This window comes from Colobus angolensis, unplaced genomic scaffold (genome assembly GCF_000951035.1).
Source record: "Colobus angolensis palliatus isolate OR3802 unplaced genomic scaffold, Cang.pa_1.0 Scaffold484, whole genome shotgun sequence".
Lineage (NCBI taxonomy): Eukaryota > Metazoa > Chordata > Mammalia > Primates > Cercopithecidae > Colobus > Colobus angolensis.
This window is the reverse complement of record NW_012118310.1, coordinates 161,835-180,685: the sequence shown is the minus strand read 5'-3', so window position 1 is coordinate 180,685 and position 18,851 is coordinate 161,835. Positions and strand designations below refer to the sequence as shown.

The window sequence follows — 18,851 nt, the reverse complement described above, 5'->3', positions numbered from 1 at the left end:
GTTCAAGCGATTCTCCTGCCTTAGCCTCCCGAATAGTTGGGATTACAGGCACCCGCCACCATGTCCAGCTAACTTTTGTATATTTAGTAGAGATGGGGTTTCACCATGTTGGTCAGGCTGGTTTCGAACTCAAGTGATCCACCTGCCTTGGCCTCTCAAAGTGCTGGGATTACAGGTGTGAGCCACTGCGCCCGGCCTCCTTTTTTATTTCTTTTTTCTTTCTTTCAAGATGGGGCTCGCTGTGTTGCCCAGGCTGGAGTGCAGTCGTGCAATCATGGCTTACTACAGCCTCAAACTCCTGGGCTCAAGCGATTCTCCCACCTCAGCCTCCCAAGTAGCTGGGATTACAGGCCTGTGCCACCGTGCTGGGCTAGAATGAAACTTTAAATGAGTTGCCTGCCCGAGACTTCAGTAAAGACCTGTAGGAATTGGGGGAGCAGTGTGGTTTGGATATCTGCAGGGGAATTGTGAGCACAAAGACCCTGGGGCAGGAGCTGTGCAGAGTGTGTAGCTGTGAGTTGAGGTTATGGGGTAGGCCTGGGCAAGTAAGGTGAAGTGGGGAACAGTGCCAGACATTGTGGGGACACTAGCATGGGAGGACCATGGATCTGTGGGACAGGCACCCTCAGAGGTGCCACCTTGTGCTCATCCTATTCTGTCCTGGCCCATGGGTCTGCCTCTCCACCTGGCTAGGAACCGGGGGGCCATTATGGTATCTCCCCCAAGCCACAGTTTCTTCATCTGTAAAGTGAAGATCACAACTGTGTTAGTCTGTTAGGGCTGCCTTAAAAAAGCAACATAGTCGGCTGGGTGCGGTGGCTCATGCCTGTAATTCCAGCACTTTGGGAGGCTGAGGCGGGCAGATCACAAGGTCAGGAGATCGAGACCATCCTGGCTAACATGGTGAAACCCTGTTTCTACTAAAAATACAAAAAATTAGCTGGACGTGGTTGCGGGCGCACCTGTAGTCCCAGCTACTCAGAGGCTGTGGCAGGAGAATTGCTCGAACCTGGGTGGCAGAGGTTGCAGTGAGCCGAGATTGCGCCACCATACTCCAGACTGGGTGACAGAGTGAGGGTCTGTCTAAAAAAAAAAAAAAAAAAAAAAAACCACTACAGTCTGGGCTCAGTAGCTCACACCTGTAATCCCAGCACTATGGGAGGCCAAGGTGGGAGGATCATGTGAGCCCAGGATTTTGGGACCAGTTTGGGCAACATGGTAAAACTCCGTCTCTACAAAAAATTAGCTGGATGTGGTCGTATTCACCTGTAGTCCTATCTACTCAGGAGACTAGGTGGGAAGATTGCCTGAGCCCAGGAGGTGGAGGCTGCAGTGAGCTGTGATCTTGCCACTGCACTCCAGTCTGGGCAATGGAGTGAGACCCTGTCTCAAAAAAAAAAAAAAAAGGCATCACAAATGGAGCTGCTTAAAATAACAGACATTTATTATAGTCACATAGCTCTGGAGGCTGGAAGTCCATGATCAGAGTGACAGCAGGCCTGCTCCCTCTGAAGGCTCCAGGAAAGGCTCTGAAGCAGGCCCCTCTCCCAGCTTCTGGTGATGCGTTGGCTTGTGGAGCAGAATTCCAGTCTTTACATGGTGTTCTCCCTGTGTGCATATCTGTCCATGTCAAAATCTTTCTTTTTCCTTTTTTTAAGAGACAGGGTTTTTCTCCATCATCCAGGCTGAAGTGCAGTGGTGTAATCACGGCTCACTGCAGCCTCCACCTCCTGAGCTCAAGTGATCTTCCTACCTCAGCCTCCCAAGTAGCTGGGACTACAAGTGTGCACCACCATGCACGCTAATTTTTTTATTTTAATTTTTCTGTAGAGATGGGGTCTTGCTATGTTGCCCAGGCTAATCTGGGCTCAAGCAGTCCTCCAGCTTTGGCCTCCCAAAGGGCTGGGATTACAATGTGAGCCACTGTGCCCAGCCCAAATCTTCCTTTTTTGTTTTTTTGAGACAGTCTCTCTCTGTGCCCAGGCAGAGTGCAGTAGTGCAATCTTGGTTCACTGCAACCTCTGCCTCCTGGGTTCAAGCGATTCTCCCACCTCAGCCTTGCACTACAGGTGTGAGTCACCATGGCCAGCTAATTTTTGTATTTTTTTTTTTGGTAGAGACAGCGTTTCGACATGTTGCCCCAGGCTGGTCTCAAACTCTTGAGCTCAAGCGATCCTCCTGCCTCAGCCTCCCAAAGTGATGGGATTATAGGCATGAGCCACTGTACCCAGCCTAAGTCTTCCCCTTTTTATAAGGATAGCCGTCGTGTTGGATTAGGGCCCACACTAACGACCTCATTCCACCTTGGTTATCCCCAGAAAAACTCTTATCTCCAAATGCAGTCACATTCTGAGGTACTGTGGGTCAGGACACTGATATATCTTTTTGGGGGACACCACTCATAACACCAATAGAATCACCATTGGGGGCTGTGCTTCCTTAGGGGCTCAGGCTACTGGGGAGCCCTGGGCAGGGTGGGGGCAGAGGGACCCATGCAAGAGCAGAGACTGCTCTTCCTGGGCAGGCCAGGTCTCTGGGCAGAGGTAAACATCCGGGGGGCTCTTCATGAGGGCAGGATGCCATCCAGGTTGGGTGCTGGTGCTGGTCGCCAGCACAGGACACGGTGGCCACTGGGGCAGGTGAATGTGTTGGCAGCAAGGGCAGTGCCCCCAGCCGGGAGCCTGTTGTCCTGACTCAGAGGACACGTATGGGACTTGAGGCCTCAGTTTCTCCTCAGGCCTGGGGGTGTAGCCTGGATCGCAGCTGGGAAACTCTTCTGAGTTCAAAGTGAGCCATGAAGGGCTCCAAGCCCAGCAGAGTAGTCTGGGCAGGAAAGGGAAGGGACGGGGAGGTCCCTGCTCCTCCCTAGGTGGACTTGCATCATGTCACAATCAGGCCAGGAGGCCCAGAGGCTTTAAAAAGTCTGCGTCTCAGCATTGGATATCCAGGACCCCCTTACAGTCGGCCAGGCCCAGGTATGCAAGCTCCTTAGAGCTGGCCCCAAACCAGGAGCTCCTGGGGCTGAGACAGATGCAGACCTGCTCTCCTGCCCCTCCTACCATCCCCTGGCCCCCACCATCCAACAGAAGTCCAGGCCAGCCTGCTTCCCCCTCCAGTGGGGCCTCCCCAGCAACCCGATAGACCTGTATGGGTGACTGGCCCCATAACCGGCATCTACCACATCCCACGCGCATGGTGTCTCTCACGGCAGCCCCTGCCCAAGGACAGATGGGCTGACCCACAGGCATCCACAAATGGCACTGAAGAAGCCGTGAGGAAAGGGGGAGGTGGGAAGGGCCTTGTCCAGGGTGTCTGGCTGCATGGGAGACGCAACAGCTCCCACTGGCACCCTGCACACAAGGGAAAGGCCTCGAAATGCACTCACCAAAGCCTCAGAGTTTTATTAGCAGCAGCTCACATTCGGGTACAGGTTCCTATGAAGATTGCCCCACCTGGTGGGAGGAGGGAGACAGCAGGGCTGGCTGAGATGGGGCTGCCAGGGCCATGGCCTCCAGCTGGGTAAGCGGGAATCTGAGAGCCCCTGGTGCACACGGAGCCTCATGGCACACACAGGATTGTCCCAAACACAAAGGACCCTGGCACACTCAGGGGCACTGAATCTGGCAATGAGTCTGCACTTCTGTTATGAGAGTGGGTTTTTCGGCCAGGCGTGGTGGCTCACGCCTGTAATCCCAGCACTTTGGGAGGCCGAGGCAGGTGGATCACCATGTCAGGAGTTCAAGACCAGCCTGACCAACCTGGTGAAACCCTGTCTCTACTAAATACAAAAATTAGGGGGGGCGTGGTGGCACATGCCTGTAATCCCAGCTACTCAGGAAGCTGAGGCAGGAGAATCGCTTGAACCTGGGAGGTGGAGGTTGCAGTGAGCTGAGATCATGCCACTGCACTCCAGCCTGGGCTACAGAGCAAGACTCCATCTCAAAAAAAAAGAGAGTGGGTTTTTCTCAGGTCTTCTTTGTGCCCAATTCCAAATGTGGCTGTCTCCTCTGCAGAAGCAGGTCTGCTTGTCAAGAATTCAAGCACGCCTTGTGCTCTGTGGTCACAGGAGAGGAGGGGCCGCTTTTAAATACAAGCCTACTCCTGTCATTGGACTAGAACAAAGGCCCACTGGCCAGAAGCACATGAGAAGTGAGAGTTGCCTTTCTGCCTTGTCTGGCATCGTGTGTGTGCATGTCTGTGCAACTGTGCATGTGTGCACGTGTAGTACACCTATGCAGGTACATGTGCATGTGCCTGTGTCGGTGTCCGTGTATATGCCTTGTGTGTGTGTGTGCTTGTGCACGTGCAGGAGTGTATGGGTGTGCCGTGTGTGTGCCTGTGTACATGTGCAAGAGTGGGCTCAGGTGTATCCACATGTTCATGGTGTACCTGCGCCAGTCCTAGACCTGGTGTCAGACTCTGCTGCTCCCCACTGGCATAAAGGCAGACCCTGAGATGGGCATGGGGACACAGGTAACACGTAAACCGCAGGGTCCTGATCCAGGGGATGCTGGCCAAGCCATGGGCAGTGCAATGCAGTATGGCCAAGGAAGGTTTCCTGTCCACAGTGCCCCTCAAGGCAGGGCCCCCCAGGAGCCCACTGGCCATGCCCAGAGGTGGTGTTAGTTCTGTAGTGTGAACTCGTAGGTTCTGGTCTCCCAGTGGGAGAGGTCCTTGTCCATCATGCTACGCTCAGTGAAGGTCACATGGCCGTCCGCATCTACCAGGATGATGGTGTTGGTTCTGAAAGAGAGCAGGGTCCCTCATTCACCTGGTGTCCCTCAGCCCTGCCCTGCCTGTCACAGCCACAGCTAGGGCAAGAATGCAGGCAGGTAGAGGCAAGACCCCCATGCCTGGAGGCTGTGCCAAGTCACAGAAGAACAGCAGCCTCAGTCTTGGGGATGATGAGGGGCCGTCAGTGGCATGTGAGCTTCTGGTTGGCTCCGCAGACCCACGCTAAGTGAGTCCTGCCACCTTCACTAGGAACCACCCCACCCTGCCCTGCTCTCCCTGTGTAGCATGAGCCACGGTACACAGAAGCCTGCGGGCTGACCACACACTTCCCCCTCGGAGGCCCAGGTTCCCAGACATAGCCACGCTTGGTTCTTCCAAGAGGTCAAGCTGTTGATCACTCGGGGCCCAGGCTTCCTCTGTCTGGAAGACTCCCCTCCTGTGCCCTCTCTCCCAATGCCCAGGCCATGCCAGCCCACCTGAAGCAAACATTCAGTGCACTCTCCTCTCCTCCAACCCTCTCTGCTGTGGGCTTTGCAGACAGAGGGTGGCACCGGATTCCCCAGCAGCCCCGGCACACGCTGGTTCCCAGGGCAGACACACACTCAGTGTTCCCCGTGGGGTGGGACCCAGTAGCCATGCGGCCTGTCAAGGAGAGGACTTGGCACCTGCCTTTCCCTCACACACAGGAATATGAGTCTATGATAGAGGAGGGGCTGAAAGAAATGACACTGTGCACCTGCCAATGGGCTGGCCAGCCCCAGGCGGGAAAGGCTGGCCAGCAGCTGCCACCCAGGGGTACAGCCTGCAGGCCTAGTGCCACCATGGTGCTGGGGTGTTTGCCCACAGGGATCCACCAATGTACAGGCAGCCCTGAGGCCATCCTGGCCCCATGTGGCTATGTACTGGCTTCTTAAGCCCAGCCTGTGGGGCCCCGGGAGCCTGTGGTATCTGCTCACCCTGTAGCTGCATCTGGATAGGGCAGAAGCTCTGGAATCCACTCGGGTGAGGAAGGAGCCTGGCCCTCGCTATGGAACATGGGGACACTTGGCTTCTTTGCCGGCCCTCTAACGTGGGAGGTGGGACATGGGATAGGAGGTGGCGCACCCACCGGGCTGCAATACCTGGTGCCGTAGCCAGGGCAGCGCACGCACACAGCTGCGTACTTGCTCAGCACGGGCTGCACGTACTCCCCGCCCTGGTCCTCGATGGCTGGGTCTGGCAGCTGCCTGCAGGATGGAGGGAAGCGGTGGCCATTAGTCCCTCTGCGGCCTGCCCACAGCTCGGTCTAGCCCCATCCCACCTGGTGGCCTAACTGGCTCTGGGGGGTGGCCGGGGAACTGCAAGGGTTGTTTCTTTTCTTCTTTTCTTTTTTCTCTTCTCTTCTCTTTTCTCTTCTTCTCTTTTTTTGAGGCAGAGTTTCACTCGTGTCACCCAGACTAGAGTGCAATGGCTCGATCTTGGCTCACTGCAACTTCCACCTCCCAAGTTCAAGCCATTCTCCTGATAGAAGTCCACTCAAGCCAGCCATTGTACCTAGCATCAGGGCTCCAGTTGTCAGCTGGGATTACAGGCGTGCACCACCAAGCCCATCTAATTTTGTATTTTTAGTAGAGACAGAGTTTCACCATGTTGGCCAGGTTGGTCTTGACCTCCTGACCTCAGGTGATCCACCCACCTTGGCTTCCCAAAGTGCTGAGATCACAGGCGTGCGCCACCACAACAGGCCTGTTTCCTACACATTTCTGCTCAAGGCGGAAAATCTCCATCTACCCTTAACTTATGACTCAATCGTAGAGCTTTGGCCCCAGATGGCACACACAAGCTCCCTGCCTGCCCCAAGAGGTGCCCTGTGGGCATCTGCCCCCGTGACAGAAGTCCACTCAAGCCAGCCATTGTAGCTAGCATTGGGGCTCCAGCCATCAGTGAGGGCAGCCAGGGCCGGTCCTCGGCCTGCCCCAGATGGCACACTGATGGGGCCTGTGTGGACTTACAGCTGGGAGGGGCTGCTGGGCACGCCCAGGTGGGGCTCTTCCAATGAGGCAGTGATGCTGAGGCTGAAGGATGAGGCCGCAGATCAGCAGCCCAGAGGAGAGGGAGGGTAGACAGGGCGCAGAAAGGGGCCCCAGGGGGAGGAGTGGGAGACAGTCCATGGGGGCTTCTCTGAAGGGAGCAAGCTGGACAGGGTGGGAGTGGACGCTGGGTCACCTGGGCAGGGCAGTGGTCTGACCTGGGTGGGGAGCGAGGGATGGGTGGGGCATCTTGCCCAGTGGGAGAAAGGCCGGCACGGCAAGCACCAGGACCCCTGGCTGGGGCAACCAAGACCCCGGTGCCTGGCACCTGAGGGGCCTTGAGGCCTACGGGCAAGGAAGTGGGTGGGGGCACCTACACCCAGGCAGTTCCCCGAACTGCAAGTCCCTGCCCAGCACTCAGCCCAGGGTCGCTGGGGACAGACCGCATGCAGGAAGTCCCATCAACCCTGAGAGTGCTGACCCTGGCCACTCATTTCCATGATTTGTCTCTTCCGCCTGGGTTTGCTGAGTGTCTAGAATCTTCTGGAACTTCCCACTAGCCCTCGGCATGCAGAGGGGAGCATCCATCTGCTCTGGGCCCCACGTGGCTGCATCAAGTCTCTGGGCACACTGAGCCTCCCCTGGGCCTGGGCCCATCTCCTGTCATCAAAAGTCCCTGGTGTTGGAAACCTCAGCTGGCTCGAGGGGACAGGCAGGGAGGACAGCATGTCCGTCAGCTTCCTTGCAGCTGGGGACCCAGCCTGGCCACCTCCACGGGCCTCCCAGGGCGGCAGGGCCTGCCTTTCCCTCTGCCCTGGTTGGGAGACATCAGGGCTCACCCCAGCAGGACCCGCCCACTCACGCCTCTTCATTGTTGAGCACATCCAGGAGGTTGGCAATGAGCATATCCTTGGGCAGTGCCTGGCTCCGTTCCACAGCCTCCAGGAAGAGCTGCTTCCCAAAGCACAGCTTCCTCCAGGGCGTCTCCAGCAGCGCGTTGCTCAGCCCGTAGGTGCCTGTGGGGAGCAATCGGCTGGCCATGCAGAGGCCTTGCTGTGCCATGTCAGGGCAAATTGCCACCTGGCACCCACCTAACATGGGGTACAGCTGGAGACAATGAAATCAGGCCAGACTGAGGCTAAGCCACTCAATGCTCCAGCACCTTCCCTACGCTCATTCCTGAACTGACGGCTTGGCAAAGAGTGGAGAACTCAGCAGTAGGCGGAAAGGGGCACCCACAGGAGACCACAAGGCACAGATGCCCAGCAGCATGGATGGATGAATAAGAAATGAGCAACCTGAAATCTCACAGGCAAAGGGGGCAGCCAAGAGGGAACCTCTCCACCTCACGCCAGGTTGGGGGGCCACCTGAGAAGTTCAAGAGCGCGAGAATTAGCTACCAGAGGCCAGGAGGCACCCACCACAATCACATCCCTATCTGGGGAACCCCCAACAGTGCCACACAGTGGGCACAGGTGCAGGCTGGGCCTCAGCAGAGCATGGCCCACCTCTGCATACCAGCCAGGCCCCTGGCTAGGAGAGCCAGGGGGCTCAGTGCACAGACTCTGAACTGTGGCTTCTCTGAACTGTGGCTTCTCAGAACAAGCTCCCAGAGTGTTGGCAGAAGGCAAGGCCAACAGGAAAAGGGTTTCTTATGACACAAAAAGAGAAGGGGAGGGACTTGAGGTAGAGAAGCACCTCACCTCAGAGGCTCTTCCGTAGAAGCCAGAGCAGCAGGGGTGGGTGGGCTTGATGGGAGCCATGCACCCCAAATGATGCACCAGAGAGACCAAGACACCACCCCTTTCCCTGTCAGACTTCCAGGAGAATATCTTGGCCAAGGCATTTCCCAGGGAGACAGCTCTGGCTCTGCCAGGGCCCCCAGAGCGAAGCCTCCAGCCCCAGGTGTCACAGTGCTTTTTCCATCATGAACGACATGGAAGACCATTCAACTGCACAGTCATGGGCAAAGAATGGAGCTGGACTCTGGACTCTACCTCACATCATACACAAAAGATAACTCAGGTCGAGAGAGGTGGCTCACTCCTATAATCCCGGCACATCGGGAGGCTGGGGCAGGAGGATCACTGGAGCCCAGGAGTTCAAGACCAGCCTGGGCAAAATAGTGAGACCATATCTCTACAAAACGTTAAAAGTTAGCTGGACATGGTGGCATACATCTGCAGTCTCAGCTACTTGGGAGGGAAGATCTCTTTTTTTTTTTTTTTTTTGAGACGGAGTCTCGCTCTGTTGCCCAGGCTGGAGTGCAGTGGCACGATCTCGGCTCACTGCAAGCTCCACCTCCTGGGTTCACGCCATTCTCCTGCCTCAGCCTCCAGAGTAGCTGGGACTGCAGGCGCCCACCACCATGCCCAGCTACTTTTTTCTATTTTTTAGTAGAGACGGGGTTTCACCGTGTTAGCCAAGATGGTCTTGATCTCCTGACCTTGTGATCTGTCCGCCTCGGCCTCCCAAAGTGCTGGGATTACAAGCATGAGCCACTGCGCCCGAACAGAGAGGGGGGATCTCTTAAGGCCAGGAGGTTGAGGGTGCAGTGAGTCATGACTGCACCACTGCACTCCAGCCTGGGTGACAGAGCCAGACCCTGTCTCAAAAAAAAGTTAACTTAAATCCAACCAAAGACCCAAGTGAAAGAGCAAAAACTATAAAACTCTGAGAAGAAAGTATCAGGGGAAAGCTTCATGACCTTAGATTAGGCAATGGTTTCTTAGAAAAGAATCCAAAATCATGAGCAACAGAAAAGAAAAAGAGACATGGGACTTAAAAATGTAAAGCTTTGTGCTTTAAATAAGAGACTTGTAGCTAGAATGAATGTATAAGGCGCTCCTATAACTCAAAAAGATAACCCAATTTGAATAACCATTTCTCCAAAGAAGACACACAAACGGCCAACGAGCATGAGAACAGCTGTTCGACATCATAGCCATCAGAGAAATGCAAACCAAACCACGAGGCCACTCTACTTCACACTGAGGATCCAGAGAAGCTGCAACCCGCGTACATTGCTGGTGGGAATGCATAAGGCTGCAGCAGCTTTGAGAAACAGTTTGGATGTTCCTCAAAAGGTTAAACAGGGTTACCATACAACTTAACAACTCCATTCCTAGGTATTCACACAAGAGCCATAAAAACACACGACCACACAAACGCTGTGAGGTCACACTGTGAGCAGCACTGTTTATAACAGGTGAAAGGTGGAAACAATGCAAGTGTCCATTAATGGATGAAGGGAAGAAACAAAAAGTACCAACTGGCTTGAGGGTTCAGGGCAGCTGGCTCGGCAACTCCTTACATTCCTATGGCTACAAGAAAAAACACACTCTTGATAAACTTCCTCACAATAGCAGTGATCACATACATTATCAGACCCTCTTAACTCTGACTTACAGCCCAGACTACTACAACCCCGACTGGACAGAGAACCAGCCTTCAAACACTCTTTTCTGATAAGCAACTATAGACCGTTAGCCAGTTTCAGCAGTTCATAGAGGCTGCACTCCAACTGTGTCCTAGAGCTCACCTTCTGATGGAAAGAGCCAGATTTTACCTCATTTTAATGCTAAAACCCCGCCCCAAAGTGAACATGGGATGTATGTTACATGTATGTTTATCTATTGCATATGTTCTCGGGTCCCCTCATAAATATGTATGGCTTTTCCCCAAACCTATTGAATATGTATGACTCTATTGTGTGATATGGACCTCAGGAGGCATAAAACTCAAACTGCCCTTCTCCTCTTTAAAGAGAGCACCTCGGTCCATGCTAGAGACTGTCTCTTCCAAGTCTGCAAACTGATACGGTGAATAAAACTCTCCTTTTTACTATTTAGCCGTGCTGGTGAGGTTTTTTGGGTTTTTTTGGTTTTTTTTGTTTTTTTTTTTTTGAGACAGAGTCTCACTGTGTCTCCCAGGCTGGAGTGCAGTGGTGCGATCTCGGCTCATTTGCAAGCTCCGCCTCCTGGGTTCACGCCATTCTCCTGCCTCAGCCTCCCGAGTAGCTGGGGTTACAGGCGCCCGCCACCACGCCCGGCTAATTTTTTGTATTTTTAGTAGAGACGGGGTTTCACCGTGTTAGCCAGGATGGTCTCGATCTCCTGACCTCGTGATCTGCCTGCCTCAGCCTCCCAAAGTGCTGGGATTACAGGTGTGAGCCACCGCGCCCGGCCGCTGGTGGGTTTTTAGATAACACTAAGTGAAGAAAGTCCCCTAAACTACGTATTATAGGATTCCCTTTATACAAAGTGTCCAGAATAGGCAAATCCACAGATAGAACGCGGATTAAAGGTTGCAGGGGCTGAAGAGGCAGGGACTGAGGAGTGGCTGCTGATGGGTATGGCTTTCTTTGCGGATCAAGAAAAGGTCCTGGAATTAGGTAGTGATGACGGTTACTCAACTCTGTGAATGAACCGAAACCTACTGAATGATACACTTTAAATGCATAACTGTGCTGCTAATCAGTCATATCTCAATAAAGCTGTTATCAAAAAAATAAAGGCAACGTGGACCAGGTGGGGCAGGCTCAGGGATGAGGCAGAATGTAGACAGAAATAAGTTCCCCAAAATAACAACTGAGCAGAAAATAAGCATCTCCGGCCATGGAGGTCTCAGCCCCTGAGAACCGTGGGTGTCACGTGGATGGTTACAGCGACTGCCCAGAGGCCTCTGGGCCAATGTTCAGAATGAGGGGGTGGTAGGGGGTCTCTGACTGCTTTTGCACCTTTTAGTTTCCAGTTCTCTCCTGGGCAGTCACAGGCTCAGTGTGGCCCAACTCCACCGCCACAGACCCACCTGGCCACACATTCCAACCCCACGGACCCTGAACTGACAGGGAGGTCCTGGGGCAGGTGGAACAGCAAGAGCTGGCTGAGATAGCCAGAACAATCCTTTGCAAGCTCAGGACCTTCTGGGGCCACATCCCTGCCTCGCTGGTAGTGTCTGTGTCTGTGCCACTGCCCAGCTCTTGGGAGCTCAGGTGGACCGCCCACAGTTGTATTCAAGGTAGGGAGGGGAAGACCAGGGTCACAGAGGGTGGCCGGAAGGACAAGCCCCAGGTGGAGGAGAGGGCACCAGCTGGTATGCATGGAATCAATGGGTTGGAGACACTGGAAGCCACCTTCCAGGCAGATGCCTCCTCTGGAGATCCCAACTAGCTCAGGGGTTCGGGCCTGGGCACTACCCTAGCAAATGGGGTGCTGGGCCCATCTGTGGATGAAAGCTAGCTCCAGTGTGGGCCAGGCAAGGACCATAGGACTCATTATGAGCCCATCAGCACCACCAGCCCCCCAAGATGCAGGAGGGGTGGGGCCACTCAGCTGTCCTGGGGACTGCTTACCATCTACCTTGGGCCCCTCCAGGAATGCTTGGGGCTTCAGTTCCACCATGTATATCTAGTGGGAAGGTGTGCACCTGTGACCTGCAGTCTCACTTGGTGATTTATGCCAAATGCCAAAGGAAGTCTGTGTGACGTGGGCACGGAGCTTCAGAGGAGCCAGGGGTGTGAGGGAGCCCCCTCACAGAGGGGTGTGGGTGGCACCAAGGGCACTGACACACTCCCCAGGTGCCGGAACACCCAGTGTGAGCCAGCAGCTTGAATAGAGGGACCAAAGCGGGCGTCTGAGGCACACAGTTCCATGATGCCACCAGCAAGGAGTGTCTGCGAGCAGCGAGCATGGAAGTGAGCAAGCCAGTTGGCCCCGGAACCTGGGCTCCAGTCCCTAAAGTTTTGTGCACCCAGGGCAAATGCCATTTCCCAGGAGTGTTGATTTGTCCTGGCACCAGACCTGGAACAAGATGCAGACCTCCCTCCCAGAACATGGCTGCAAAGGGGGGCAATGTGACACATTCTGTCCAGGTTGGGGCACTGGCAGAGGAAGCTTCCAGGAAATCGCAGCACCCAAGGAGGGGGGAAAGGAAGGACATGCAGCAAGAGGCACAGGCTGGGCAGTGGTGCAGAGCCAGGGCAGGAAGGACCCAGCTGTGGAGTGTGACCTGGTGCAGGGGGGCTTGAGGCCCTGAGGATGGGGACCAGGGATCAGACTGGGGACTGGGTACAGGAGGCGTGCGTCTGTGTGTGGCTGGAGTGGAGTGTGTACATGTGCGTCAGGGAGCAGACCAGGCAAGAACCCAGGTGGTGACGGCCCCAGAGGGTCTGAGAAGGGACAGGCACAGGGCACACTGGGACGGCACAGGAAGCGAGGCTGGGGGTAGCCGGCTGGGCTACAGGGCTGCGGTGGGAAGCCCAGAACAGGGGCACATCTCGCTCAGCAGGAAAGGCCCATGGGGAGGGGGCGAGCAGGGAGCCAGGGCTCTCTGAAGTGTCCAGGTGCAGGGCAAGGTCCCTACAGACCATAAGGCACTTAAATGGCCACAAAGTCATCCCAGGAGAGTAATATGACAAGGGCCTGGTCTCTAAAAAGCACAGGGGTAACCTCTGCATAGGAACAGCCCCCCACCCATCAGGCTGCCAGGGCAGGCTCACCTGGAGTCAAAACGATGGGATCAGGCTCCCCTCGGTTCCCATAGTAGCAAATGACATCTCCCTTTGCTGTGCTGCAGACCAAGGGGAGAGAATGTCAGACTACAGCCATAGGGTGTCCTCCCCGTGACACTGCCTGGGGATCTCACAGCCCTGTTTCTGGAGGCTAGCGATGTGCACAGTAGCCCACTGCGGCCAGGTCAAGGGCTTGCGGGACCCAGCCCCTTGGGCACCTGGCAGGCAGGGTCATGGAGGCCCCAGCTCTTGTCCAGCATCATGGGTATGTTCCCAGCTCACCTCGGGGTCCACCAGCCTGGGAGGCACAGCATCTAAAAGGCCTTCCTGCCTTGCTGAATGCCCCATGGCATGGGCACACAAGAGGCTGCCCATGGGGACAACTGCAGGGCTGAGCCCCATCCCCACATCACCAGCCTCTCCATCAGGCCCCCCACCACAGCTTATCTCTGGGCGTTTCTGGACAGGTGGACCCAGTGCGGCCCCAGGGTGATCGTGATCGAGGCTTCCAAAAAAAGCGCCAAAGACCACATTTTCCTACTCTCATGTGTTAAGTGTACAATTAAAATAGTTAAGGGACAGTTGAGCTGGGCATAGTGGCTCATGCCTACAGTCCCAGCTACTCTGGAGGCTGAGGAGGGAGGACTGCTTGAGGCCAGAAGTTTGAAACCAGACTGGGCAACATAGCAAGACCCCATCTCTACAAAATAAATAAATTAATTTTAAAAAAGAAAATAGTTAAAAATGCTCCCCAGCTGAAAATATTCCAATCCTCAATACCACAGTAAGTCTTCTAGAACTTGAAGTGCCTTTTTTGCAAAGTGAAGACGATCTCTTTGTGGCCTGGAGATGCCCTCCCAGGCCAGATGCTGGGCATGGAGCCCTGGGCCTTCGAGATGAACAGATGCAGAGAAAGAGCCAGGTGTGGTGTCTTCCTCCCCAAGTGCTGCCCACCAGGTGGGACCCACCTTCCCCACCTCTAGTAGGCTTCAAGGGCCCCCTATCCACGCTCACATTCCATTCCCATTCTTCCTCACCATGGTCTTTGGCAACTTTCCTAAGACAGTTGGTTCATAACTTCAGAGACTGTTTTTAGGCAAAAAAGCTCCTCTGGGCTTTCTGTGTAAGGACCTACAGAACTGGACACCCATGCTGGGGCCACCGCCAGCACTACCACAGGCCAGGCGGAGGGCAGGCCTCACCCAGGGATAACTGGGGCCGTGACAAGCCTCTCTCCTTTCCAGGCCTTGGCTTCCTCATCTGCACCTATCAGCAGGGCTGCTCGCTGACCTCTGATGTCCCCCACCCTCCAGCCTCTGCCCTGGCACCAGCTTTTGCCTGACCTGTGGTACGCTCTCCTTGCCACTGCCTGTATCCTCAGGCTAGGTCCAGGAGGCTGACGCTCACTCTGCAGCCTTTGCAGCCAGGAGAGTTGCACAGGCTCTGAGGAGCCCAAGACCCCATCCCCCAACCACAGGAGCCCATGCATCTGCTCAGGGCATGGCACCCCTGGCACCCCACCTCCACACAGCTGCTGAGTGCCGAGTTCTGCTGGCATCACAGCCACGGATCCATTCTCCTGAGGCTAAGTCAGACCCACATGGAACTAGTGACCGGGGAAAGTGGTTCCTGAGCATGGGGGCATGCAGGGAGCACACGGGCTCTGCCACCTGGAGTCACAAAGGCATGGGCAGGAGGAAGGGCTCTGGGCAGCAAGTGCCCCGCACCAGCCCTCGGCTCTCCACCTAGGGGACACTGCAACTCTCTGAGCCTCCATAGCAAGTGCACAGGCCCGTGCGGGGCAGGGCTGGGCATGCCACACACAAGAGATGCTCAACGAACAGCAGGCCTGGGGCTCGGGAGCCAGGACAGCGGCCTGTGGACCTGCCTTTGTGGAAGGAGGCAGCCTCAGGGCCCGCCACAGTGTGCCGACCACTTCCTGTTTGCCTGTCCTGGCGGAAGGCCCAGACTACCAGCATTCGCCAAGTTCTGGGGCGTTGGAGGGGGAGGCGGGCAGGAGGGAGGAATGCTCACTTCACGGAAGGGCAAAACACACAAAACCTCTGCAGTTCCCGTGGACTCATCTCCAACAGGAGCTTCCCTGGGAGCACAGCATCCCAGCCACTCCAGGCCAGGGCTGCCGAGGGCTGCTCTGCACAGCCTGCCCATGGGAGGGAGGACACCCAGCCAGGGCCAGTCTACGTGACTGTGCTTCACAGCCTCAGCTTTCTCCAGGGAGCCAGCAGCCCTCATGCCATCACAGGAAGCCTTGGGCTTCACTCCCAAATACCCGAGTTGGTACATCTGTGACAGGCTCATTCCTCAGAATGTTTGCCAAGTCATGAGGAGCAACGTCCCTGGAGAGGCTGCCACGGCCTCCAGAGGAACCCGGCTTCCTGATGAGCCTGAGGCCTGCCCCCGAGGCAGTGCTGGGCAGAGCCGCCATCCCCCTCTGGCAGACCCACCTCAGGTCGGCTGCTATGAGGTTGAAGCCATTGTACAGATGGCCCTCCATAGAAACCTTCTTCAGGTAGGACAAGCTGTCCACGTCAGTGGTCAGAAAGTGAGTGACAAGTTCACCTGTAGGCAGGGGACAGATGCCGTGTCCATAGCTGCAGGGATGTGCTCTTCCCCCAGGAACACTGATATGGGGCCCCCTGGGGAGGATGCAGGAAGATGAGGGGACCCACTGGAGCCCTGGCCTGTCATGACTGCCACAGGAGTCAGCCACATCTCATTAGCCTGGCTGCCACTCAGGTCAGCACTGAAAACTGCTCATTTTATGAAAAAAAATTTTTCCCCACTATATCTTCCTATGGAAATCCAGCATGAAGTAACAACACCTTTCAGTGGGGACAATGTGTGTCCACAGAGCTATCATCTCGGGGAAGGCATCTACTCTACACACATTCCAGGCAGGGGACAGTGACACAGCAGTCAGGAGTGACATGCAATGAGGACAAGTGGAGAGTGCTCCCTAAGAGGAGTAAACAGTGCTGCGTGGGTCAGGTGGGAGTGGGCTCCCGGCTGTGATACCAGAGGGCCAGGGCGTGGGAAATGGGGATGCCCCTCCTCACTCTTCCTGTCTCTGCCACATACCCATGCAGCACACCTCAGTGGTGGTGGTGATATGCCCACAGAAGCCCCCCACCTGCTCCGGGGCCCAGCTTGCCCCCTTCGTGTCCCCACCCTTACCTGGGCTCTGCCCTGCAACGTTATGGCACCACCCACTCTGGAACCTGGCCTTGCCCCACGGTACCTCAGCCCTGCCCCATCCCACACCTGAGCACAAGCACCTTGGCACTTCCTACCTTGGCCCGCCACGCTCCACCATACATTGGCCAGTCCTGTAGTCCCTTGGCCCCACCTTGTCTCACCTAGGCCCACCCCACCCCACCCTGTCTCACCTTGGTCGCACCCCACTCGCCTTACCTCGCCCTCGGGCCTGCCAGTCCAGCTGCGGCTGCAGGTAGTTGGTGAGCGCTGCCAGCTTGCCACGTGTGCTGATGCCCAGCCATGTGCCTCCTTCCTTGCCTTCCTCCATGTCCAGCCCTGTGGCAGATGACAGTGTTACCACCACTGATGCCACCCATTCCAGTCCCCCAGCTGGTCCCCAGCCCTGGGAGACGCATACTCAGCCCAGCTCCTGCCTCAAGCTCCTCGAGGACATTCAACATGCAGCTTGGCCCAGCAGCCCCAGCTATGGAATAGTGGCTGGAACTCTTCAAGGCCAGGTGGCCCCTGGGGCTCATGGGTCATGCAAGCGAGATCCCTGCCCTGCAGGACGACTATGACACAAACCACACCTATCCCAACAGACGCCCTGCAGAACACATCCTCTCACTTGGGCCAGGAGGCTGGCCCTCACTCTGCAACCTTTGGAGCCGGGAGAGTTGCACAGGCTCTGAGGAGCCCAAGCTCCAAGGCTGAGGGGCAGCACTAGGCTCCAATCGCATGAATGGGATGCAGGGACGCTGGCTGTCCTCACCCAGCAGGATGCACCAGGCCCAAAGGGCAGGCCCTTCACTTGGAGCCCAGCACACAACCAGGACCTTCACCCCCGCCAAATCATGAGCCACTGTGCCTGGCCCTAAGATGTTATTTTTATAACAATAATCAATTATAACAGAAAAAGAAAAGATATAAACATCAAAAATAAAGAAATAAAACTGTATTTGTGGCCCTGTGCAGTGACTCACACCTGTAATCCCAGCACTTTGGGAGGCCGAGGTGGGTGGATCACCTGAGGTTGGGAGTTCGAGATCAGCCTGACCAACATGGAGAAACTCCATTTCTATTAAAAATACAAAATTAGCCAGGCGTGGTGGTACATGCCTATAATCCCAGCTACTCGGGAGGCTGAGGCAGGGGAATCACTTGAACCCGGGAGATGGAGGTTGCGGTGAGCCAAGATCATGCCATTGCACTCCAGCCTGGGCAACAAGAGCAAAACTCTGTCTCAAAAACAAACAAAACAAAACTGTATTTGCAACCAGCAGGATCATATATAAAGAAAATCCAAAAGGAATACCAAGACCAATGTATTAGAACTAATAAGTAAATGCTAGCAAGAACTGGAAAGTGAAAATTTAAATATACCATTTATAACAGCATTTTAAAACCCTTGGTGTGATTTAAAAAAAAAAAAAAACCACGAAAATATTTAATGAAAAATGGGTGACAAAGACTGAAAACTACAGGGCACTGTTGAGGGTCTCAAGTTGAGCTGACCTGATTTAAGGAGAGATGTGCATATTCACTGACTGAAAGATTCAATAGTGGGGTTTTTTTTGTTTGTTTGTTTTTTGTTGTTGTTGTTTGAGACGGAGTCTCGCTGTGTCGTCCAGGCTGGAGTGCAGTGGCGAGATCTCGGCTCACTGCAAGCTCCACCTCCCAGGTTCAGGCCATTCTCCTGCCTCAGCCTCCCGAGAAGCTGCGACTACAGGTGCCCACCACCACACCTGGCTAATTTGTTTGCATTTTTTTAGTAGAGACGGGATTTCACCGTGTTAGCCAGGATGGTCTCGATCTCATGATCTTGTGATTTGCCCACCTTGGCCTCCCAAAGTGCTGGGATTACAGGTGTGATCCACCGCACCCAACGTCAATAGTGTTTCTTGTTGTTATTTGTTTCATTGGGTACTTCTTAGACAACTCAGTATTGTTAAGGTGATACTTCTCCCCAAATGACCCATAGATTCAACACCTGCCCAGTCAAAATCCCAGGGGGCTTTTTGTTTTATAGCAATTAACAGACTGACTAAATATCTGTGCATATGTAAAGGAACTGGGATAGCCAAAATAGTCCCGAAAAAGAAAGTAGACCCACACTTTCTGATTTCTATTTTTTTTTTTGAGATGGAGGTTTGCTCTTGTGGCCCAGGCTGGAGTGTAATGGCATGATCTCGGCTCACTGCAACCTCCACCTCCCAGGTTCAAGTGATTCCCCTGCCTCAGCCTCCCGAGTAGCTGGGATTACAGGCATGGACCACCACACCTGGCTAATTTTGTATTTTTTGTAGAGATGGGGCCGGGCGCGGTGGCTCAAGCCTGTAATCCCAGCACTTTGGGAGGCCGAGACGGGCGGATCACGAGGT

At 55.0% G+C, this 18,851-nt stretch overlaps 1 protein-coding gene across 10 annotated transcripts in view; it reads right to left on the bottom strand.

Annotated features, from left to right (window-relative positions):
• Positions 1-3,376: 3,376 nt before the first annotated feature.
• Positions 3,377-18,851, bottom strand: part of TANGO2 (transport and golgi organization 2 homolog (Drosophila)) — a 53,699-nt gene continuing 38,224 nt past the window's right edge. For 4 of the 10 annotated variants that reach the window (XM_011959154.1, XM_011959152.1, XM_011959150.1 and 1 more), the window contains 6 exons: positions 16,687-16,806; positions 15,720-15,834; positions 13,243-13,313; positions 7,606-7,759; positions 5,856-5,960; positions 3,377-4,743 (listed from right to left, as the gene is read on the bottom strand). In XM_011959154.1, coding sequence (XP_011814544.1) covers positions 4,623-4,743; positions 5,856-5,960; positions 7,606-7,759; positions 13,243-13,313; positions 15,720-15,834; positions 16,687-16,806 — 686 coding nt within the window. In that variant the 3' untranslated portion in view covers positions 3,377-4,622. The remainder of the gene's footprint in view (positions 4,744-5,855; positions 5,961-7,605; positions 7,760-13,242; positions 13,314-15,719; positions 15,835-16,686; positions 16,807-18,851) is intronic. The other 6 variants (XM_011959155.1, XM_011959156.1, XM_011959159.1 and 3 more) reach the window with 5 other exon arrangements.